The sequence below is a fragment of the Zychaea mexicana genome (assembly GCF_025766255.1).
Source record: "Zychaea mexicana strain RSA 1403 chromosome Unknown BDB00scaffold_24, whole genome shotgun sequence".
Lineage (NCBI taxonomy): Eukaryota > Fungi > Mucoromycota > Mucoromycetes > Mucorales > Lichtheimiaceae > Zychaea > Zychaea mexicana.
The window spans coordinates 321356-344882 of NW_026516687.1; the positions used below are offsets into that span (position 1 = coordinate 321356).

The window sequence follows — 23527 nt, forward strand, 5'->3', positions numbered from 1 at the left end:
ATTCGGACGCATCTTCTTGTCACACGTATTTTGCAGTCGTCCGTAGCAATGACGCGTCATTATATTGATTCCACAATCCTATATCATGACGTAAATCATAATCGTCTGATCGCACTGATCCTGCCTGCATAATCATCATAATATATATCTGATAAAGTCCAGACCATTCAGACAATTCACACGTTATAGTAGCAGCCAAAGACATTTCATGTAGAATGGCGAGACCTCACGTTGTTGTCTCCTTTAATAATGTTGATCCTTTGATATCATATTAGAGGAGAGTTTGGCATGATCCAACAAGCGACTATGAGCAAATGTAGTAACAGTGATGGTGTAGTATGACAAAATGTTGACCTTCAGCCGATTATGACATTTCGATTCCTGCTGTCCTGTTATCCTTTCTAAGCTTTCCCAACTGCTGAACCAGCGGGTTAAGTTGAGAAATTCTTGGCAGCAACATCTACAATTTAGACCCTTTCTTTTGTATCACTTCAACTACGATACGATAGCAGATAGTCGGTTGACACACCTAAAGCAAAGTAAACTTTCAGTGAAGACAGATTTGAAATGATAAATGTAATATGCAGTGTTTGTGAATTTATTTATGACGAAAGGGATGGAAAAGAAGTTCTGTAAGTCTTTGATGTTGGTATTATTTAATGTGATAAGGTATTTCTGTGTATAAGTTGATGTGGATATTCTGTTATTTTAAAGTTTGTAGACGACACGGATTCTAGAACCTTGTGTTGGCGAATTGAGACTGCTTGGCATACTGTCCGTTACGTTTGTGGGAGGAGGGCCCATGACTGATGTCAGGTCTTCTTGGCCATCTTCGTCGAGAACATCAAGGCTTCTCTGTACAGTTGCTTTTGCGGATGTTGCCAAAATCTTTGGTAAATGTTTCAACTCTAAAGGTACTTTGACAGTTTTTTTGTGTGAGTGATGCGACAGGTACATGTACTTGTGATATCCAGGAAGAACAATTTCGTGCAGGGGAATAGAGCATTGCGAATATTGCTCTTCAACGAGGAATTCCTAGTAAGCGCAAGTCATCATCTTGCGTTGATTACGTCCCTACCTTTTGTACACACCGCCCGTCGCTACTACCGATTGAATCTTCATAGCAAGCATATGGGACGAGACTTGACCATGTTGGCAACGACTGGTCTTGACTCTAGCTATGGTAAGCTAGACTATTTAGAGGAAGTAAAAGTCTTAACATGGTGAACCTGCGGAAAGTATATGTACTTGTGATATTCAGGAACATTGTCGATAGACGTAGGCCTGTTATAAAAGAGCGAGTTATTAAAACCCTACATAGTGTTACCACACGTGCCATACTCGAGTAATCCCACTATTTCCTACTTTTGCAGCCACTGGTCATCGTCATCCATTCCATCCCCCAGTTTCGACATCATGGCTTTTAGGGCTTGAGGCAGTCGAAGTTCTCGTTCACGTAAACAGCTTCAAATCATATTCCTCCGTACTACGGCCCGCTTCACCACAACCCAACTTTCAACTTCTCAGCAACATATCAAGTCGGCGGCCCATCTTTCGTCGCTCCACTTTTTTCTTTGCCTTGAGGCAGACGATCTTTTGTTTTTTCGTGCACTTGATGCCGATGACGTGATTTCACCCGCTGATATAATGTTAGGCACATCTCGGTGAGAAACAAGCAGAGACACGAGAATGTGAATAAAGGCTTACTCATAGGGTACATATGCTTACCGGACAACATATTTGCTTTGGTATCGTCGAACGCTCGGTCAACCATTGTCCAGACTCTAGCGAGTAACCGTGTGTTTCAGATCACTCTAAAGAGTTCATGTCGCCAATGTTCGAGTTCACGTATTCTAGTTGTTAGGTTAATTCAATGCATGGTTGTTATATCAAGTCAAATGAAATAAATAGAAATCATCTTACAATATGTAATAGATGTGTCTTGACCAACTCAGATCATGGGAAACGGTTGTGTCAAAGTTTCCACCCACGGCTGCTGCATATTCATGTAATGAATAACATTGAAGGAATCAATGATGATGGAAATGATAAATTTCTCAGGAATCCTCAAATCCTCATTTTTTCCAATGCAATGTTAGAGAACACCACCTCCAGTGTGGATATCTCACAGCGTGAGTGTTTAAGAACTAGTTTTGCGGACCATCTGTTGCTGCTGATTTTGGGCTACATACACACATCCGGATGGCATTCGTTAGCATACCTATGAATAGCAAAACTGTTCGTAGTAGATGATAATAGTATAACGAGTTTCATTCCGTACAGTTTTATGTAAATCCAGATATTCAAGAGCTTTTTGTGAAATTAGGTGGACGCGACTTTTTGCTTGAAGGTATTGATTTCCTCCGAGTTCATCCGCAGTGGACACGCTTTGTGCTTTGCAGGTTTGATCACAGGGGTCAATGATATATGAATGGCATAAACTAGTAAACAGATGATGCTCAGATTTTTAGACATAACTTTCCAAATATCATTAGGTGTTATTTTTTTTTTTACAATGACTTTTACTGTTCGTACGTTAAAGATGATCCAAACATATGCAAATCACCTTTGACATATCTTCCACTCTTAAGCCGCCATTTTTTCGTCGGGGTCCATTGACTGGTAAATTCGAGTGAAACTGTATCAAATCTAGGCGCTTTTTGACAAATCGCTTGCATAAAATTAGATAAACTACTCGATACCGAATTACATAAAGACGTATCTTTTTTAATTGGAAACTGTCATTACATTTAACCAGAGGTATCGTCATCGTCATGCTTGAGCACGAGTTCCACTTTTTTCATTAAATCCGTGAATTGTGCCGCTTTGTTTTCTTTCTTCTATTCATCGTGGAATAGAGTAAGAGCCGTTTACAAGTGTGCTTCGCAGCTGTTGATTTGCCACGGCGGATGTTGATGAGAATGGATTCTTGGCGCTGTTCTTTCTCAACGGACCGATTTCTTTGGTTAAGACGTTCCTGGTCATGACAGTACTTGCTGATTTTTTTTAGAGAAAACTAGCCCAAGGCCTGGCTAACTTTACAGGTCGTGTGACATGTGTGGGTCCTTTGTATTCGAATTTCAAGCTTAGCGAAAGGCCCAAGCTGGCAAAAACTTAAAAAAGGCAATACGAGATGCATATTTTCCAGACTATCTTTTTCTTTTATTCTTTTCAAGTAGAGGATGTTGCAGCAATTTCAAGAGCTGTCTTGAAAGCACCGACAAGAGCACCCAACTGAATGTTCTCATTGGCACCCTCTGCCAATCGATATCTATTAGAAACAGTTTATATAATTCAGTATATTGTGCAAGTCAACAAAAAGAAAGAAAGATCAAAGTACTTGGTCTCACGTATTGCACTCTCTGCAAACGACAAACCCCAAATAGAAACACTTACTCAATCTCGGCAAGATGGTCCAACAAGAATATACGCATATCGGGCGGGAATTCGATCGCAAGGATATAATAGTAGATTTCACTAATGATATCCTGCAACGCCAGACCAGCTTCCCGTTGCAGCTTCTCGACATCTTGTTTAATTCACAATTTAATGGGAAAAAATAAACAGTTTAGCCCTTTTTTGTACCCAGTCTTTATCAATTGGAGTTATTTTCTCGAAAAGAAACACTTACTGGAATAGATGGTGCTGAATTCATCCGACATCATCCATGTGACAATACGCTCAATATCCTGTGGATGTGGATGCCCTGTACAGTTGTAAATGGCAGTCTCGTCTACTCTGTCATAAGCCGCGTGACATGCTTGTAAAATGTTCAATGCGCGTCGCATATCACCGTTGCAGAGTCTCAACAGTGCTGTATTGCCATCGTCTGTGATATTTACACTATTTTTTTGGAATATTTGATAAGTTCCAAATCCAATTTTTTAAATACACTCCATGTACCGTCAACTTTCAAGTACACCATCCTCTTTAGGCTCTTTTTTTTCTTAGTCAGATAGCATACCCTTCTGCATGAATAATGGTTTGTAATCGGTCTTGTACTTGTTCACTCTCCAAGGGTGCGAAACGGAAACGCGTACATCGTGATTGGATAGCAGGTATTATCTTGCTCACATAATTGCAAATGATACAGAACCGCACGTTCTTGGTGTACTTTTCAATCACTATATACAGTTTTTTTTTCATTAGAATCAATGGATCCGATCCTTACCTTTTTCCTTGTGTACACACAACAGCAAAAAAAAACAACAAAAACATACACACACTCTCTCTCTCTCTTTCTATTATAAACCATCCGTCCAATTTCATTACCTCGACGCAAAGCCGCTTGAGCTTGGTTTGTCATGGAATCGGCTTCATCCAAAATAATCAATTTGAAACCAGAGCTAAAGATGGTTCGTGTGCTTGCAAAGTTTTTGATTTGTTCTCGAACAACGTCAATACCACGATCATCGGACGCGTTCAACTACCCACAAAAAAGTAGGTTTGGTTTAGTATCTAAAATTACTTTTGAAATAGTAGTAGTATTCGGTACGGCTTTTTTTTTTTTGGTCATACCTCTAGAATCATGCTTTTGAAATTGTCACCATACAGTTTGCGCGCAGAGGCAAGAATCGTTGAAGTCTTGCCAGTACCAGGGGGACCATAGAACAACAAGTGTGGTAATCGATTCGCGTCAATGAATGTTTCAACTTATAAAACCCGTCATTTTGCAAGTTTTTCAGTTAGCTTGCTTGTTCTTTATTTCTTAAAGGTTCAATTATAATCTTACTTGTTGAGGTAACGTCTTTTTGTGATACGAGATCGTCCAGTGTTTTTGGGCGATACTTTTCAACCCTAATTGATTCTAATTTAGCATCTTTGTGTGAATTCTATTATTTCGTGTGTGTGTGTGTGTGTGTTTTTTCTTAAAGGATGCTATACCATGGCAAATTATCGGGTTCGCCGTTTTGTTGTGGTGCAGCGCAAAGTTTGCCTTTTCCTTTGTCGCGCAGAGGGGCCACATCTATATCCATTGCACTCATGTTTTCTTTGGAGAGAATAATCGCGGGTGGTGGTGGTGTGCTGTTGGAAGAGTAAAAAAACGCGCGCTGTTCGCGTAATTTTACGTGTAGCTAGCTCTTTCTTTTAGGGGTCCGCTTGGAAGGAGGTGGGACTCTTGTGGCAAGTGTTGCATGGTAACATCTGCCGCAAAAGGTTTATTGCCCTAATGCGTTTCTGTAGTTTTACACAATGCATGCAGCTGACCTCTCTTCACCTGTGGCAGAACAACGCCCTTCAAGGAGACAATGGGTGATGGGCGAAAAAAGCGACACTTTACTTGGTAATAATCTTTGGCAAGCTCTTGTCGAAAAAGGTTAGCAAGTGAATTGGATAATGGCTCCTACCAGAACTATTATCGTGATAGAGTCGATTGGGATTTAATTCTTCAGCTGAATTTTGCGCACTGTACGTTCTCCCACAAGAATTGCATAGTGTCACTTGCACTTGTCTGCTGGGATTCTTCCTACTGTAAATGTACATGATAAGATTTAGAGTATTTTAAAGCAACTCAGGGTCGCTTGCTAGCCTGATCATTAAATCTGCTTTGATCATGAATTCTACTACTTTCTGCTGGTGGCTATGATCCATTCTTCAGATTCATGAAAAACCGCATCTAGTCCGGTAATTCTACTTGTTGTCGCTTGATGTTAAGGCTGCTGCTCCTGTCAGACATGAATAGGTGCTGTATATATATCAGGTGAAGCGCTGCATATGATATCATAGTATGCGTATTGCCTAGACCGCCTTCAGAACCTTCCCCACATCCCATTTCTTTCCATGTTATTCTTTCCAAGTTTAAGAATCCACTCCTCTTGAATTAGCGATTGCGTTTCTTTCAACACTGACCATTCTCATCTTGAATCTTCTTGGCTATGCCAAAATCTATGACCTTCATCGTTGTAGCACTTGTGGTTGCTTTTAGCATCTTTTGTTATTTTGTTTGTTTGTTAACAACAACAATGCTATTTGTATATAAATAACTAGATCATTAGAACAAACAGGGTCCACCTCCTTTTTTTTCATTGTCTTGTAACACTATGGGGTCGTGTAAATAATGATGAAAATAAAGCTCGTTTTAACTTTATCTAACGCAAACAACAGTCATTCGGAAGAACTTGAACATGCATTAAGAAAAAAGGCTTTGCTGACAATAGCATCAAGTGATCTTAGAGGACGTTTCGCTTCTTGCTCGGTCAAAATATCCAATTACGGACATCCCCTGATGATGATGCCTCTCCATACTACACACTTCAAGTGCATCTATCACAGTAGTAGTAGTAGGTTCTTGATATGGGCTCATTTCGATTCGGTTTAAGCAGAGTAAAATATATTGTAATATGTCCATCTATGGCTCATGCTACAACACGAGACAGATGTCATTTTTAAAACACTTTTATCGAAAACATCGCACCACAACACCCAACAATGTTTCAAAACGTCATAAACACCGCTTCTTCTTTCTCACTCTCTCTCTCTCAATAATACGCGTCGTTGACAACAGCAGCAATTTTTCTCCATGGGCACACCGGCTAAGAATACTGTCGCATAAATCAAAAAGCATTTCAATCTGGAAACTATGTGAGCAGGGCACGTCTCTTTGAATTTTACTAAATTTGGTGAATTGATGATCTTGCACAGCCTCCTCCCCCCCCCCAAAAAAAAAAGATTTTCTTTATGCATAAAGCACGTCTGTGTGTGTGTGTGTAGAATAGCAAGCATTCCTACTATGCAAACAAGTGTAGAATGAGAGTCAGGTTTCAAGGATAATGCCATTAGAAGAATCCAAGTGCATGCAAATCACATGCTCCAAAACCTAAGCTAGATAATATAAACAGGTGCTTAGTTGACATCATAACATGGGGTCCGTCAAGAGGGCAGGCTTCTTTTTTTTTTGTTTTTTGCTGTAATGTACAGAGTTTTAGATGTTGATGATTATTATTATTATTATTATTATCTTTTCTTCGCTAGGAATAATGACATATTAGCTGCATAAACAAAGGAACAAAGGGGTGTGTTTGATGATATAGATTGAGTTGTGCTATGTAGAATGTGTGTTTGTGTGATAGAAAGAGAGAGAGAGAGCTCCGAGTATGTGTCAGGATACAAAGTTGTGTATATAAGAGAGATAGAGAGAGAGAGAGAGAGAGAGAGAGAGGGAGGGTTGAAGGAAGATGTTGAACGATGGAGGTTTGTTTTCTTTCTCTCTCTCACACTCCTCCCAAAGAGAAGTGTGCATTTTTTTTAATGATAATGTGTGAGTTGTACAGATGGATGAAGAAGGTAAGTAAAGGGTATATGGATGGAAGTTGTTTGAATACTAAGGAGCGAAGATTGTTGTTGTTGCTGTGTTGAAGGAGTCGCAGGTTTACGCTGATCGTTTCCGCTTCCACTCGACCACCTGGCGGGCACAGTTCGTTATTGGAACACTTGCCGTGGTGTTATTGGAATCCCGATCCTCGTCGTCTTCACCCATCATGATCTTGAACCGACCTTTCATAATCACACGAGGATTGGGAGGTTCATGATGGTGATGATGATGATGATGACAGTGCTCTGGTTGTTGTTGTTGTTGTTGTTGTCGTCGCTGTCCTCCCTGTTGCTGCCAGAAATCGGAATCCCAGATACGTGGCTGTGCAGTAGTAGCAGTAGTAGTGCAGCTGTCGTTGGAAAGGGTGGTTGTTTCGTTACTGTACTCGAGCGGTGGAGAGGTGCAGGTGGCGTCGACGATTTTGATGCCAGTCAACTGGGCAAACTCGCGTGCGGTCAAGTCTTCACACTTGACTTGGGGCGGTGACTTGTGACGAACGTATTTCTCGGTGGCTGCAGCAAGCGTCATGGGCGACCAGCACTTGGATCGGCTTTTCTGGAACAGCGCAAGACCTTTTCGCCAACGACTGCTGTAGCTGCTGTTTGCTGTTGTACTGCTGCTGCTGCTGCTGCTGGTTGTTGTTGTAGTGGACGTGGACGTCGAATGCTGTGCAGGAATATGGGCTAGAGTTGCCAAGGCCATGATTGTTGTTGTTGTTGGTGGTCAGAACAAATTGAACTTGTCAGTGTTGTGATGGTATTGGAAAATACAGTTTGTGTGTGTGTGTTGGTTTATATAGTTTTTGTTAGGGCATAAAATAAATTGGAATTATCAAAGAAAAAAAAAGTGGCGTTAAAGAAATTATGTGTGATTGTAGGCTTTAAAGATAAGAAAAGAAATAAAAGAGGAAGGGGGAGAATGGCGAGAGTTATGAAGGGAAAAAGAGAGAGAAAGGGTTTTTTTTTGAAAAACGAAGCACACAATTACATGATCGTTTATTATCCACCGGTCTCGCTAGCAGTGGCAGTAGCTGACTGACTGACTGACTGACTGACTGACTGACTGGCTGACTGACTCTGTGTGCTGTGAGATGTGATGAGCCCGACCGGGCGGGCGCTGGAAAAGGTTTTTACTTTTATTTCGGAGGACGCCGCGTGCCCATCTTTTGTCTCCACCCACCAACCCCCACCCAACCCCCGAAAACCCATACTCGAACCCAGCCAAGTCAGCTACTACTACCAGCCAGTAGTTGAAAAAAGAGGGAGTGGCCTGTTTCGGTTGGACACCCCAGGGCCAATTCCACAAGGAACAGATAGGACAAGGTGAATTAAGTTCCTTCTTACTCTCACACACATATACCCTCTCTCTCTCTCTCTCTCTCTGTGTGTGTGTGTTATCGTATCAAGTGAGTTGACTCGATAGCGGGTGTGGTGTGCCTCGCCTCACTCCACCCCACTTTTATTTTATGTAGTTACAGAAATAGAGAGCAACATGTGATCGGAGCTCTCTCTCTCTCTCTCTCTCTCTTCAATTCCAAGAGAAATATTAAAGTCATCTGCGCCAGCCCAATGATCATTCAACAGGTTTATTTTTTTTTTCAAGGGCGAATTGAGGTGACACAACAACGATAATAAAAATGCTACAGTACCTATTTCTTGGGTATGTAGTATGTATAAGACGCTGATGACGATATATCCGCGTGGTGGCCTTTTTTGCATGGGAGAAGAGGTGATAGTGCACCTTTTTGTCCGGTTAAATCCTACTACCTGACCCACTTGCCTTTGACTATGATGAGATTGCTTAGCTGTATATATATCATATACTGGAAAAAGGCTGCCAAGTATGAATGATTTGAATGGAGTTTAATGGGAGAGCGATTATTTCCCAAAACAATCAAAAATGCCTCTCGATTATCTTGCGCGCGCTGTGTGTATGTGTGGTATGCTTTTTTCTCGGGGAACACGACCAAGCAGCACTACTACTACTACTACTACTACTACTACTAGCAGCATTAAAATAGCATGACAAAAAAAAAAAGAGCCGAGTGCCTCGACATGTGGTACTTGGAGCAGCAGCAGCAGCAGCAGTAGCAACTAGAAGCGTGTGCCTGGATTACTTTGATAACCGTGACCATTTAAAAGTGTGTACAACAACCCACGCCTTTGGGTGTGTCACTAGCAATGGGCTATCTATCATACGCACAGAGACAAGAAGCTCTCATTCTATTGCCCACGCGCACACTTTTCAAGGGTTATACATGGAATTGAGTGGTGGTATCACTGAAGAGAAAGAGTCCACGTTTATCTTTACTCGGGTAGAGAGAGGGTAAAACTACTTGGAAATGACAAAAATTAAACAACATTAACAAACAAGAAAAAAAAGGTATAATAGATTACTAGAATGTAGAAAAAAGGGGGAAGCTGCTCAAAAAAATAAAATAAAAACAAATGTAGTCTGAGGACCATGCGAACATTTTCTATGAGGATGGCTCGGATAACCTCTGTCTGGAAAGCCACCATATCCACTCGGCTGCTCGGTCTTCACGTTCTTCTTCTTCATCATCGTCATGCTCGTCTTCACCGTGGGGCTGCCAGAGCCAAGGCTGGTGGTGATGACGATGCACGTCGTTGTGTTTGACATGAACCACAGCTTCTGTGGTCGCTGCCGTCGTTGTTGCTGTAGTCGTATTGGCCACTGCAGTCGACCAACTCGGTGGCGCAGGTGTCGGATCCTTGGTGGGCGTCGTCGGGGCGCTTGTGTCGCTATCATGGTCACTTGTACCGCTTGATTCTCCAGGGTTCACTGCATCATCATCATCCTCCTCCTCTTCGTCCTTGTTGCCTTCATCACCTTCATCGTGTACTACTGCTTTGGAAACGATTCGCTCTTTCTCGGCTTCTGACACAGTTGACATGACCACAGCAGCAATAGCAGCCACTGCAGGAGACAAACTCTCCTCTTCTGAGGACACTACTGCTTCTTCATCTTCGTCATCTTCTTCACCGAGATAGCCAACATCTTCTTCTTCTTCGTCCTCGTCTTCATCATCATCATCATCATCATCGTCATCGTCCCAAACAACATCGTTTCGCTCGCTTAATAATAACTGCTGATATTCTGCTTCGGCGTATTCACACCAGTCGCTAATCATGAAATAGCCGAGACTGTCGTCCAAAACAGCAATTTCATCTTCAACAACAGAGGAACACGATGCTGCTGCATCTGAACCATTGCCAGTTTCCATTAAATGCTGTTGTTGGCGTCGTTTATCTTGCTCTTGTTTCCGCTTGGCACGGATGGATCCCTGGTAGGACTCATGGATCTGGAAGCGATCAAAATTGCAAAAGGTGTCAAAGAAACGTTCGGCAAGGTAGCCGTTTCGTTTCAGGTCATGGAGCCTAAATTGGCCGGGTACCTGAGGTTGGATCAGGTCGTTCCTAGATCCAAGTCCGTAGTGTCAGCTTAAAAATTTTACTAGGTGAGGTGTGTGTACCTATCTCCCCTTATTCTCCCCTTGAAAAATGCGACACAATACCTCCTGTCCCCACCCCCCCCTCACACATACGCACATACACCACCTACGCCCTCTTTTATTCCTGATGTCACGTACATTTGGCAGAGAATATTTTGAAACTGAATTTGATCGTCGTCTGCCACTCCATAGAACCGTTGTCTATTACAAAGTCAAAAGAGGTGGGGGATTGTGTGTGAGAATAATGATACCAAGGACCATGTGAAATTGTTAATGTGATAGGCTGTGATGATATCATAGATTTTTTTTACCTAGCTTCTTGCTCCTGCCAGAACTGAGCCAATTCATAACTAGATAGCACACCATCGCCATCGGTATCCATACATCGGAACCTACATCACCGCGCTTCACTTTTCAGTATCTCCTCCTCTTGTAAGGGACATGTATAAAAACACGGGTTGAAGAGAGGAGGGAGGGGAGTGGGGCTTCACAAGAATAAACATTACCAGTATTCGATCGCCATCGGAGTGCTCTTGTCAACCTCTGACAATAGAAACCCTGCATGCATAAAAAAACATGAGTACGCAATGTGTATAGCAAGAGAGAAAGAAAAACACATATCTTAAAGAGGTACTACTACTACTACTACTACTACTACTACTACTACTACTGGTGCTTACAGATATAATCAAGATAGGTCAACGTGGGGGCATCACCCCACACGGCCCCACCGCTTTGATCCCGAGCAAACGCGGCAATACGGCCACACTGCATGATGCGATGAACTACACGCGGGGTCAGTGCGGCCTGATTGTATTTGGCCAGGTTGGCTTCCGAAATGATCAAGTCATGATCGTCGTCGAGGGACCAGAATTTGCAGTAGAGTACATAAAAGTGCTTGTACGAGAAGCAATCACGGGTCTACATACACACATGGTGTTATTTTTTTTTTTTAAAAAAAGTTGCCCAAAATGTTTGAAACTCGATGGCCTTCTTCTTCTTCTTACGCTATTGAGATCCACATTGGGTCCGAGCGTATGGATCATGTGCGCAAAGTCACTGCGTCGGAATTGTGCCAGCGTCATTTTGCCGCTTGGACACCGTGCTTCATAGTATAATCGACAAATCACAGTTTCAACTGAAATATAAAAAAAGTGTGTATGTGTTATTCTCCCCCCGCTTACTTTTTCTTTTTCTTAGGAGAAATAAAAAAAAGACCAACTCACTGTAGCGTTCTTGGAACATGGGATTATCAGCTAGAAATCGTAATCCTGGATGATGAAGCACAATATCTACACAAAAAAAAAAGAAAATGTTGAGAAAAATAAAAAAGAGAGTTTCATTTTCTTTTTTTTTAAAAAAATTCTACCTACCCTCCATCACGGGTAGAAAGTCTTCTGGTAATAACCAGGCACAGCCCGGTTTCCTCAGAATATTGAAAAAGAGTGATTCATCGTCGTATCGATCCCGCGATAATTCGGTCCAGCCACTGTTGTTGTTTTTGTTATTATTCTCTCTCTTTCATTTAGGCAACAACAACAACAACACGACTGTAGCTAAGCGGATCCCCCGGCCCCTTTCCTACCCCAGACACTCACTGTGCAAATTGCTCCAGCGTGATTCGCTCATCGCGTTGGTGCATAGAGTCGATTCTTCGGAACAGAGCAATATTCATGTAGCGTGGCAAACCACACGTCCTGGTGATTGCCACAAAATGGGATTCCAACAAGCAGGATTGGGCGCCATAGAGGTGGCGAACGATGGCCTGTAATGGGATTTTTTTTTAAAATATTGATTATGTGATCCAATCATAAAACATTTGGCTGTTTTTTTTTTTGCTTTTGCGTTTCGTTTCATGTATCTTTTTTTTTTTTTTTGGGTTCTGTGGTTGGGAGGGGAATCGTAGGAGTTGAGGAGAAAAAAAAACATGGCTCGTAAAGGTTTGCGTACCATGATTTTGCGGTTTTTGCGGTCTCGTTCTTCAGAAGCTATTGGTTTGCCATGAGGAAAAAAGAACTGTGGGATGGCTTTTCGAGTGTTGTTGGTAGTAGTGAATGCAGTATTGGATGGGTATCGAAATGAAACGGTAGCAGCAGTGGTAGAATCATTACTACTACTACTACTGCTACTATTGTTATTGTTGTTGTTATTAGATGAGGATGAGGATGATGCTGCTGCTGCTGATGTATTGTTGTTATTGTTATTTTTAGATGATGGTCGTCGTGCAGGATCAGTTTTAACGACGACCACAGTAGAGACAGACTTTGCTACAGTGGAATCGTCATCCATATCATCATCGTCGCTGGTGACGCGTGTGTTGTCACTCTTGTTGTTGGCTGTTATCACGGATACCACCACGTTGTTAGGCGTGTCCAGATCTGGCGGAGTGACAACCACGGAGGGTGTAGTAGGACGAGTAATGCTATTGTTGCAAAAAGTGGTAGTAGTAGTCGTGTTGTCGGAAGGTAACAATGTCGTCGTCGTCGTCGTCGTCGTAGTTGTGTTCATGAGCGTCAATGTTGGAATGGTGGAATGTCGAAATGGAAAGGGTAACGAGGGAAGGTATAGTGGGGCAAAAGAGGCGTTAGTTTTCTTTTTTACAAAGTAGAGGAGAAAGAATTAAAAAAAATAGGGAATCTTTTTCTTGTTCTTGTTCTAAACGCAATACACACAAACGTACCTTTGCATGCCTAGACCAGGAGCTGTAAACCGGTTTTTTGGGATGTGTACAAGTAGAAAGGGTTGGTAGTGGTAGTAGTAGTAGTAGTAGACTTCAAGTGCGACGGACGGTCTTTTTCTGCTGTGAGTCGTTGATTTAGATGTCGGATCTTTGCTCCCTGACTGAGTGACTGACTGACTGAGCTCAGGGTAAAAAAAAAGAGAGAGAGTAAGGGAATAGAAACGTAAAGAAAAGGGAGAGAGAAAGAGAGAGAGAGAGAGAGAGAGAGAGAGAGAGAGAGAGAGGGAAATAGGGTTCTTACAAAAAAGCAAAAGGGAAAAGAAAAGCAGCGGCTGTAGTTGCTGCAATGCAATGCATTTTGCGCCAGGATGAATTTTGACACGCAACATTCTTTTCTCTTTTTTCGTCGTATTTCTTTTCTTTTTTTTTTTCCTCCTAAATTGCTCGCTCGTTTTTTGGTCCGCCTGTCATTCTCCCCTTTTCCACCCTTCTCCGTTTTATGTGTCTTTTGCTTTTTTTGATAAAGGCTCTTTATCTTTTTTTTAAGCGCTTCCCCTCCTTTTTTATTTTGTGTGTTAAAGGAAGAAAAACCCCACCTCCTTCATCATCATCATCATCTCCCTGTTCTCTCCTTGTCTCCTTGAAACCAACAAAAGAAAAGAAAGCTGCAGCATTTGATGTTCGTGCTGATAGTGTCTCTATTATAACATCTTGATTGAGAAATAATAAACGAGCATGGAGTCGTATATCGACTGATCTTTCTTTCAATCAGTAATTAGAAAGTGTCATGCTGCTGTGTGCAAGTTAATAGCTTTTTTAATAACAACAAAAAGGACATGTTGTTGTTGTTGTTGTTGCTGCAAGTGAATGAAGTATTGTGCCACGGATTCATACAGCGGAGCCCCCCCCCCATCACCACGACAACAATAAGTTACAAAGAGTAGCATAAACAGGGCCGACGGTGATGTGGTAGTAGTAGTGGTGATTGATCTTCATGATGATTGTTGCTTCATGGTTACAAATTGCATTAGAGTGTGTCACAAGCACAGGGCAACGTGGCACAAATTGTATGTGTCTTCTTTCCCTCCCCCCCCTTTTTTTTGCCCCATTGTAGCACACACACACATTGTTCCGACGAAATTGTGCGCGCGGCACATTTTAGCATTTTCGTAATTGTAATAATATACACAATGAATTATTGGTGTCGTCAAGGGTTAGCCACCCAAAGATATGTTGAAGGATAGTGGAATGTCTATCCACAAATGAATGGGCAGAGGTGGTGGGGAAAAACAAAGAGGGAGAAAAGGTATATATCAAGCTCCTATTATATACTGCGTTGTTGTGTGGCCTACTACTAGTACTACTACAGCCAGCAGAGCCATCCGTGGTCAATCACTTGTTGAATGGTCGACTTTTACGTCAAGCATTCATGCAATAAGCTCGCGCAGATCTATATGTAAAACGATTCGGGGAACCGGCGAGCAGACAACAGACAGGGACGTTTGTCCTGCATGTATACAAAGTGAGAAAAGAAAGGAAACGTTACTGTCAGGCAGTTTGGAAGGGAAACAGCAAATTCCGGTTGATAATATATTCCGGAGAATGGAATGGGTTCAAATGATAAACTAGGGTGTAGAGAAGCACTCCGAGTGCCCAGATATCCTGCGTAGTGGACCCGTGTTACTTGTTGCCATGAAGAAGCAACTACCTCGGGCGATGCATAGGCGATGGTACCTACAAATGTGTTGAGCAATAATGTACTACTATTACTACTACTATTACCACCTTCGTCTCCTTCTTTTTCTTTAAAAATATAAATGCTGCGCTTCCAAAAAATTATCAGGCGGATATGATGATCGTGATCTTTTCGTCCTTGATGTCCCGATGAATCACTTGAAGGCCCGTAAATGCAGATGATGCACACCGCTATTTGTACAAAGATGCGTCGCGTGCTAGGCTCGTCCAGATCCGGCGTCCTTCTTCAATAGAACTTGTACAAAGCTTTGTTAGATCGTGTCGTCGAAATTACGGCAACTGGTCAACCCAAAAAAAAAAAAGATCATTCGGTCCAAATTTATCTCCCCGAGAAAAAAAAAAGTGGAAGAGAAAAAGAGAGAGACAGAGTCCTCGCAACAGTTCGCGATGACCGTGCTGTTGTAAATCGTTCGAGCACTTTGGTAACCGTTTTCTTCTGTCCACGTTCTCGTAGCACCCGTAGATTTGTCCACATATTCTGGATGGTCACCTTGACGTTTTGTATGTAATTCATGTTGTCAGCTTTTTTTCACAAATTTAATAATAAAAAAAGTGGCTCCATATTTACCCATTTTATTTTGTGACCTTATCGATTTGCGGCATACTACCCAGAGTGCCATATGACCCATTGGCCAATATGATCATTTTGAAGCAATTCGAATACCGTGGATTCATGTGTGTACTTGATCCAAATGGGGGGGGGGGCAGAGTTTTGTCAAATGAATGTTGGACAAGCAGTTCGATACATCTTGCTCTTTTTTTTTTTTATTATTACGCCGTCGTCGTTTTGTTGCTATTGTTGCATTCTGCGCGCCGTAAATCGATGCTGCCTCACGTCGGCGTTATCGGCACTAGTAACCGTACTACTACATAGTAAGTAGGCGTAGCAACATCCTTACCCCAAGCGCCCCAACCCCCCTTCAGGGCCAACTGCTTGTGCGTCAATGTATTGCCATGCAGGATCGTTCCGAGACTACTCTTGCTACAGTAGCTGCTGCACTGCAGCAGCAGCTTCTAATCGTACTACTACTAGTAGTGGTAGTGCCGCGGCCGCCATTTATTTTTGCATAATACGATAGCTTGGTCATCGTCGTCTTCCATGGTAGTCTCAAATAAGCGACTTTTATCAATCCATGCTGGGAACTGGGGCAGATGGTTTGCTATGGGTTTGCCAGGCACATTCTCAGGCAACTGTGGCCAAATAAACATACAACAGCTGACCGTTTCGCTCGACCATACAATGTCCTTGTCAGAAGAAACAGAAACCATGCCAGTGATGAATGGAATGACGACATCAACTAGTTGCAGCCGTACCCATGGGTCCCGCCAGCCACTCGCGTTGATAAAATAACAGAGGCCTTGGAAAAAGTGGTGAAAGGTCTGTCTAGTTCGGGTGCTAATATTGCTTTTTGGTATGACATCCCCTTGACCAAGTCCTCTGGATACTCTACGAAATTTTCAATGACATACTTTGTACATCTCTTGGATTGATGATTTTGGATACAAGACTTTATATGCTTTTTTGCTGGGGTTGGGGGGTGGGGGGCTTACCTCTTTGTAAATCGTAAAGGCTGCCTACACGTTCACGAATATAAATGTATTTCCTTTGCAATCTCGTTTAGAGTCCATTTTTTTTCCTTGACCCAAAGCGGCATCCATTGATGAACACCAGAAGCAATTTCCACAAAGAAAGATCTCTTTCTGTTACTGGGTCGTCCCTTTTTTTTCCCATGCTCTTGACATTTTCTTACTATATCGCCACAGAACAGAATTGATTCTTGATTAGATGACCTTGAATACCCTTCCACGGCATTCGCGAGCCAAAAGAACGTCGATTTGTAAAAAGGGTCTGTTAGAGGAGAATGTACACGTCGTTCTGCTCGCCAACGGGTTCGTGAGCCAAGGTCGGTTTCGATAAGGATACATGTGTCCTCGTGTGGAAGCAGCAATTCGGCAAGACCTGGACCAGCAACCGCAATGAATTGTCGCTCCAGTGCTTTTTGCTCTTGTTGTTGCAGGAGTAGTGGCGGTAGTTGTTGCTGCTGAGGGCTTGGATAGGTAATTGTAGATACAACATTGACAGAGAAGTCATCCATCATTGACATTGGTCCCTGTCGTATTGATTCAGAACCATTGATCACAGATACATAATGGGGTGACGCACATACGTTGTTGCTCTTGATTATTCCTGTATATAGGAATAATCAGATGCATCTTTCTGTCTCTCTCTCTCTCTCTCTCTCTCAACCTATCGGCTTTTCTTTCTTTACCATTGATAGGTTGCTGCTGATGATAATGGAAAGAACGGTGCGTTATCGGGTATCTTCAGTCAGCATTTGGGTCCATTTTTGGCTCCTGCTGATGTTGCTGCCCATAAAAAGCCATCCATCCGTTTCTGGCGAATAGTCGTCATCGTACAGTGCTACTCCGGAATCATAAGCGACGTACATAGCGTCAATGCTTTATACGCCATGCAAGTGTGTGTGTGTGTGTAAGCTTTTTTCATTCAAGAATAAGGAAGAACAATCAGCTCAACTGTTGCTTAGGAGAAAGTTTGAAAACTAATGCTTCTAAAGCACAAGACGAAAATCATATCTTACCAATACAGAAGCACCTCCATCCTTGTATAACTTGCTTGTACAATGTGTTTGGCGGCGCGAGTGATTTCTAAAATAGTGGTATGCTTTTGAATCACGGCCTGTGACGTTCCATAACATATATAGCATTACGTCCTTGCTACTGTATCATCACAGAAAAATTAGGTACAATACTACTGCAACAATAGTAAATCGGTTGACAACAGACGTCTAAGCATTTCTTTCTTGGTTGTGGGCTTGACCTATTAGCCGACCAGAAAGTTTGGAACGAAGAATATCGATTTCTAGTGGTCAAGCTCAACAACAACTTTTTTAAAAAAAAGTTATAAACCATGTCGACTATGCCAGGTAAAACTTGTATGCTCAAAACGTATATCGTTTTTCTCTCTCGTGTATCCAGTCAAGCATTGAAATCAAAACTGTCAATAAAGCTTCTACGCTCTTTTGCGTGTGAAAAACGAGCAGGCTTCGCTACTTCAGGGCCGCCTCTGATGATCTAAGGAATGATCGTGATAAAGAATAGTTCTTTATGTTTCCATACTAGTAACTTTACCACATCGGCGAGCATTTTTGTAAAAGGTCACATTTAGTGCACATTGTCACAACGTATACGTTGCTGAGAAGAAGTAAGAACCTTTCACTTTGGATAAAAATCATTCTTAGAATCAAAACAAACAATAGGCTCATCTGGCTTCATCGACAATGACAACTTGATTGTTGGTTGAAGATTGGCTTTATTACATTTTGACAACATATATATACATAAATGAGTCATGATAGCTAATTTCTATCAGAATTCTTTTAGTATCTATGAGCCACATTTATTATGTAGTATGGGAGTCACTTCCACATGTAATTCAGCAGATTGCTACCTTAATTCAGAGTTACACAATTCCGCAAGAGCCATAACATCATTCGTATAACTATTTTCCTACCTACTACCGCTATACTACGTTGTATTGGGTCACCCTCATCCATTTCTTTTGCGTTTATTGTATGATGTAGCAGTTAGTATGCCCCATCAGCAGCAAGTTCTCGTTTGGCACCTTTTTCTCAAAAGTTTCTTTGTTCTTTTCCGAATTTTTGTTTATTGTTATTTTTTTCGGCGCTTTATGCATTGTTGCTGAGCCTGAGCTTCTCTTTCTTTTTCAATTGTCGGGGCCATTGAGACACAAGTGAATGGTTACTGCGTCCATCGAACCATTACAGAAACCGGCGAACTTCCGCCCCCTATGTGGGAATAGGCAGACGAGGCACACAAGATGCTCCGGAACCACCCCCCCCCGGGGTTCATTGTTGCACCAGAAAAGTAATAAGTGGCACCACGCACCCAATAAACAAAAGGGGGAAATGTTTCGTATAGAATTATGATGATGGTCCAATAATTATCAAAAAGAATTACTCACTTCTTGGGGGGGGGGGGGCTTGTATAATTCTAAACAATGACGATCATCGTCACCCTACTTAATGTATATCAAGCTTGTTGCTGATAAATGAATTAAATTAAAGATGCGAGGTTTTCCATGCATTTTTGGTAGTATTGGCTTATCATTTTAAGCACCATGAGACATCAATGATTTTCTGACAGAAAATGAGGGGGCTGATAAAAAAAGCCTACTTTGTACAAAATAGCACTATAGCAGATTTAATAGTACTGATGATAATGATAGCAACAACAGTGCATACACTGCTGATGCAGAAAGAAAGATCGATTTACGGCCGGTATCTTTATAAGAATGGCAAGTATTTATAAAAAGAAGCCGTATAGGTAAAAATCGGGTCCCCCCAAAAATCATGAAGCGGAAAGGAGGAAGAGGAGGAGGTAGTAAATATAGTATAGCATGTATTTTCTGTACGAGACGATAATATATCAAATCGATCACCTTTTTCTTTACTGTCATACATTTCTTGTTGATTCTGTTGCTCGAAACTGATGGTTACGCAGCACGCCAAGAGAAACCCGGAGAAAGAGAGGAGTCATAGAGGGCTTCAGCCCCACTTTCTAAGCCTTAATCCACATCGTTCGTTCGTTTCCAGCAGCTGGACTCGTAATGTACTACGTCAAATTGTTACTTTTTCAAAGGTATGTACAGTCATTTCAAGAAGTAAAGTCGTTGGTTTTGAAGTCAAAAAAATCTTGATGTTCAACAATGAAGTCAGTTGGTCCAACACTGAAGTCGTTTGATGAACCTTGTTTATTTTTACATATCGCTTAGTAGTTGCCCTATGATATTGTTCTTTTATAAAAATGGATATGCAATTTTTTTACGAAGATGGGCAAGGGCACGTTGTCGATGAACATGGAGTTGAGCCAATGGATCTTGCCGTTGATGAGGAGCTTTTCGCCATCGAAACATTAAGTGCTCATACTCAGTTCTCACTGAATAAACCTCCAGAGAAACCATCTAAGCCTACATTGCATTCAACTGGAGATGAAAGGAATCATGTAGATGTTTATAGTTAACGCAATAAGAGACAGTATACATTTTACTCAGACGAAGAAAAGACTCGATTTTTTCATTTGTTTTTGGTAAATGCCTCAGTGCTTCGGCTGCTGTTGCGAAACAATTAGGTATCCATCATAGTCGTGCGGCCCAAAGATGGGTCAAGCGATATTATGAAAATCCTGAAAAATCAGGCCGACGTCGTATTCTTGGGGAAGAGCATTATAAGCAATTTAGTTTAGATTACATTGACGAGAATCCTTCTTTTGTTTTAACTGAAGTGGCAGAAAGTTTACTGCAATACTTTGTAAATCTTAACGTTTCTCGTACTACTGTCTATAACTTCATGACAACGCAGTGTAGCTTATCTATCCAACAGGCGCAATTCCAACCTTTGGAAAGAAACAGTGAGGAAAAAATTCAACAAAGGTATGATTGGGTACAAATAGTGGCAACAAACTGATTATTGGACTTTACAACAAACTGTGTTTTTCTTGATGAATCAGCCTTTTATATTAATTTGAAACTAGGTATGGCATGGTCAAAGAAAGAAGGAACCCCTGCAGTAGTTACAGTGCCTTTGACAAAAGCAACATCGATTTTAGGTGCAATATCTGCCACCGGTCTAATTAAATGTTAGTTTACGAGTTCCAAAACGAATCAAAAAGAGAAAGCTTAGGTATAAGACTGATGTTTATGGTATAGAAACAGTGACAGGACATTATTTGAGGTTTATAAAAGCTACTCTTGATGAAATGGACAAGTATCCAGAACTGAAGGGACACTATCTTGTGATAATTAATGCTCCTAATATCCAAGCTCAACTGATATAGAAAAGTATTTATACATTATCGAGGATATCGACTTGTATATATTCCTCCATATTCTCCTGAATTGAATCCAATGGAGCAGTTATGGTCAGTTATCAAGAGTAATGGTGAAGCGAAACAAGTTCTTGAAAAAAGGGACGTTGATGACCAGAATTAGCGAAGCTTATGATAGTTTAGAGTTTAAGTGACTTCCAAGGCTTTGTTTTTCATTCTGCCAAATGCTTCGGTAAGTGTCTCTACAAGGTAAGAGAGGTATAGAAAGGTAAAGAGAGGTAAAGAGAGGTAGAGAGAGGTAGAGAGAGGTATACTGTATTGTGGTGTGGGTAAAGGGTTGGTTGCTGCGTCGCCCTACTAAGATTACAAAATAACAAAAAGCAGAAAATGATTACTTGCTGCACGATGACGCAAGTAACCATAACAAAAAGAAACATATAAAAAACCACTTTAATTCATCAATAAATTATCAGTTATCCCCGTGTGTGGTATTGGTCCCCATTTTGATAGTCTTGAACGTAGTCTTTCAAGCCAGGATTTCTATTACTTATTATTATATTTTAAGATTTATTTTTTTATTGCAAGTACAGCTTAATACAAACAGTCCCAAAACAGTATCAAATGTACCACTGATGATGAGCTTTTAATAGAAAGTGATCGTTTATTTATTCGATGGGCTGATATAGGAATTGTTTGGGTGATCGTTATGAGGGGAATTTTTTTAAGGAACGAGACGTGGAAATGGTTTTGAAGTGAGATGCAGCCAGTATTCAATTCGTCTGCGGTGGAGATGGCAAGATCGCTTTCGGCTCTTAGATTTAGAGATGATTTGTTGAAATTTTTGACAGAGTTGGTGCTCGTCGCCTGGCAATGATATCAGGGATATCAAAAGATACACAGACTGTATCGAAGACATGCAGAATTTTGAGTATGGATGGCACTTCAGTGATAAATCCAGATAAGCCCTGAATCGAGTTTGGTAACTTGATCTCTGCGAGTAAGTACATCACATATGTTTCAACAGCAGGCTTTGAGGCATTTACTAAAAAACATACGAAAAAATCGAGTCATTTCGTCATCTGAGTAAGATGTACATCGTCTCTTATTGCAAAGATCCATATAAACATCTGCATGATTCCTTTCGTCTCCAGTTGAATGCAATTTAGGCTTAGATGGTTTCTCTGGAGGTTTATTCTGTAAAAACTGAGTATAAGAACTTATTGTTTCGATGGCGAAAAGCTCCTCATCAACGGCAAGATCCATCGGCTCAACTCCATGTTCATCGACAACGTGCCCTTGCCCATCTTCGTATACCATTTTTGACAAAGAAACAAGGGAATTCAAAACATCACTTTTATTTATACCAAAATAAATGCCAAGAGTATCATTGGGCAATTACTAATAAGCGATATGTAAAAATAAACAAGGTTCATCAAACGACTTTATTGTTGGACCAACTGACATCATTGTTGAACATCAAGACTTTTTTTGAATTCAAAACCAACGACTTTGTTTTTTTGAAATGACTGTATATCGAAACCAAAAATGGTAATTTATAATGCGCCACACTACTCTGTGTGACGATGATGGCCTAAGCACCGAATTTGGAAGGTAAAGCTGAACGGTACTACTATACCGCAATGATAGAAGTAACAACAATTATAACATTGAAAGAAAGGTGATAACATATATCAAAGTAGCGGTGCGCCGCCGGCGGATTTTGTCCTTGTATCAAATTTTTTGATTCTGTGTATTGTTGTCCATGTCTAGACTAACAACTCTGCAATACATCTGAGCTATAGTATGCGAAGTAGTTTTGATAAAATCATTCATTATCAATTATTCTCTTGCTCTCATTACGTATCATGCTATGTCTATTCAGCTGTGATACTGTAGTATGATATGAGCATAGGTAGGTGTTGAGCAAAAGTCAATCGAATCTACTACTGGAGCGCCATCGCTTTCTAACACCATCATCATTTTTTAAATCATATTGAGTAATGTCGAGTCTTTACATTAAAAAAATTTGATTTTTTTCATTTCTTTCACCCAAAGCGCCACTTTTCGGTATTTCTAAGACTAGATAGTTGTGTATCGTGCTCAAATTCTCATAGTATTTCGAGTCAGTTGCATAGTCGCTGCTTGCTAAAGGCGTCGTGTCTTGATCCATCGAAAGAAATGACAGTGCAGCATGTGTCATCTATTTAAAATGCATACATACAGACCCTATACATGCGTTGTTGGCAATACATTAGTATGTTATGTATACAACTCCAAGCAATAGTAATCATGCATGTGCATCTACTAAACATGAACTGCCATATTATTCAAATACTCGTCGCATGCGTTGTTTATAACAAAAAATAATACCAAACATATTGCTCAGATCTTAGAGAGAGAAGACGCAGACCCAATGCGTGGCCGTGGGCATTCCAGGCATCAA

General features: G+C 41.2%; 5 protein-coding genes across 5 annotated transcripts; all 5 read right to left on the reverse strand.

The window, feature by feature from the left end:
* Positions 1 to 3171: 3171 nt before the first annotated feature.
* On the reverse strand, positions 3172 to 4985 carry BDB00DRAFT_761053 (P-loop containing nucleoside triphosphate hydrolase protein; the record flags this gene model as incomplete). Its single annotated transcript, XM_053119248.1, has 8 exons — positions 3172 to 3271; positions 3397 to 3529; positions 3632 to 3843; positions 3965 to 4124; positions 4273 to 4426; positions 4519 to 4652; positions 4733 to 4797; positions 4885 to 4985. 8 exons carry the CDS (start codon positions 4983 to 4985, stop codon positions 3172 to 3174), a joined length of 1059 nt encoding a protein of 352 aa, XP_052981230.1.
* Positions 4986 to 7123: 2138 nt separating this feature from the next.
* On the reverse strand, positions 7124 to 8011 carry BDB00DRAFT_816472 (uncharacterized protein). The gene has a single exon (XM_053122999.1). It carries the CDS (start codon positions 7838 to 7840, stop codon positions 7370 to 7372), a length of 471 nt encoding a protein of 156 aa, XP_052981231.1. The 5' UTR covers positions 7841 to 8011; the 3' UTR covers positions 7124 to 7369.
* A 1541-nt stretch (positions 8012 to 9552) lies between these two features.
* On the reverse strand, positions 9553 to 13748 carry BDB00DRAFT_816474 (uncharacterized protein). The gene is made up of 11 exons (XM_053123000.1): positions 13465 to 13748; positions 12735 to 13206; positions 12383 to 12549; positions 12158 to 12273; positions 12011 to 12076; positions 11792 to 11922; positions 11465 to 11705; positions 11291 to 11342; positions 11096 to 11176; positions 10923 to 10985; positions 9553 to 10749 (listed from the first exon to the last, which is right to left on the reverse strand). The coding sequence occupies exons 1-11, from the start codon at positions 13470 to 13472 to the stop codon at positions 9789 to 9791; spliced, it is 2358 nt and encodes a 785-aa protein (XP_052981232.1). The 5' UTR covers positions 13473 to 13748; the 3' UTR covers positions 9553 to 9788.
* Positions 13749 to 16645: 2897 nt separating this feature from the next.
* Positions 16646 to 17762, reverse strand: BDB00DRAFT_280788 (uncharacterized protein). Its single transcript, XM_053116772.1, has 2 exons — positions 17490 to 17762; positions 16646 to 17330 (listed from the first exon to the last, which is right to left on the reverse strand). Exons 1-2 carry the CDS (start codon positions 17490 to 17492, stop codon positions 16803 to 16805), a joined length of 531 nt encoding a protein of 176 aa, XP_052981233.1. The 5' UTR covers positions 17493 to 17762; the 3' UTR covers positions 16646 to 16802.
* Positions 17763 to 19241: 1479 nt separating this feature from the next.
* Positions 19242 to 20066, reverse strand: BDB00DRAFT_816485 (uncharacterized protein). The gene is made up of 2 exons (XM_053123001.1): positions 20033 to 20066; positions 19242 to 19899 (listed from the first exon to the last, which is right to left on the reverse strand). Exon 2 carries the CDS (start codon positions 19715 to 19717, stop codon positions 19451 to 19453), a length of 267 nt encoding a protein of 88 aa, XP_052981234.1. The 5' UTR covers positions 19718 to 19899; positions 20033 to 20066; the 3' UTR covers positions 19242 to 19450.
* Positions 20067 to 23527: the final 3461 nt, after the last annotated feature.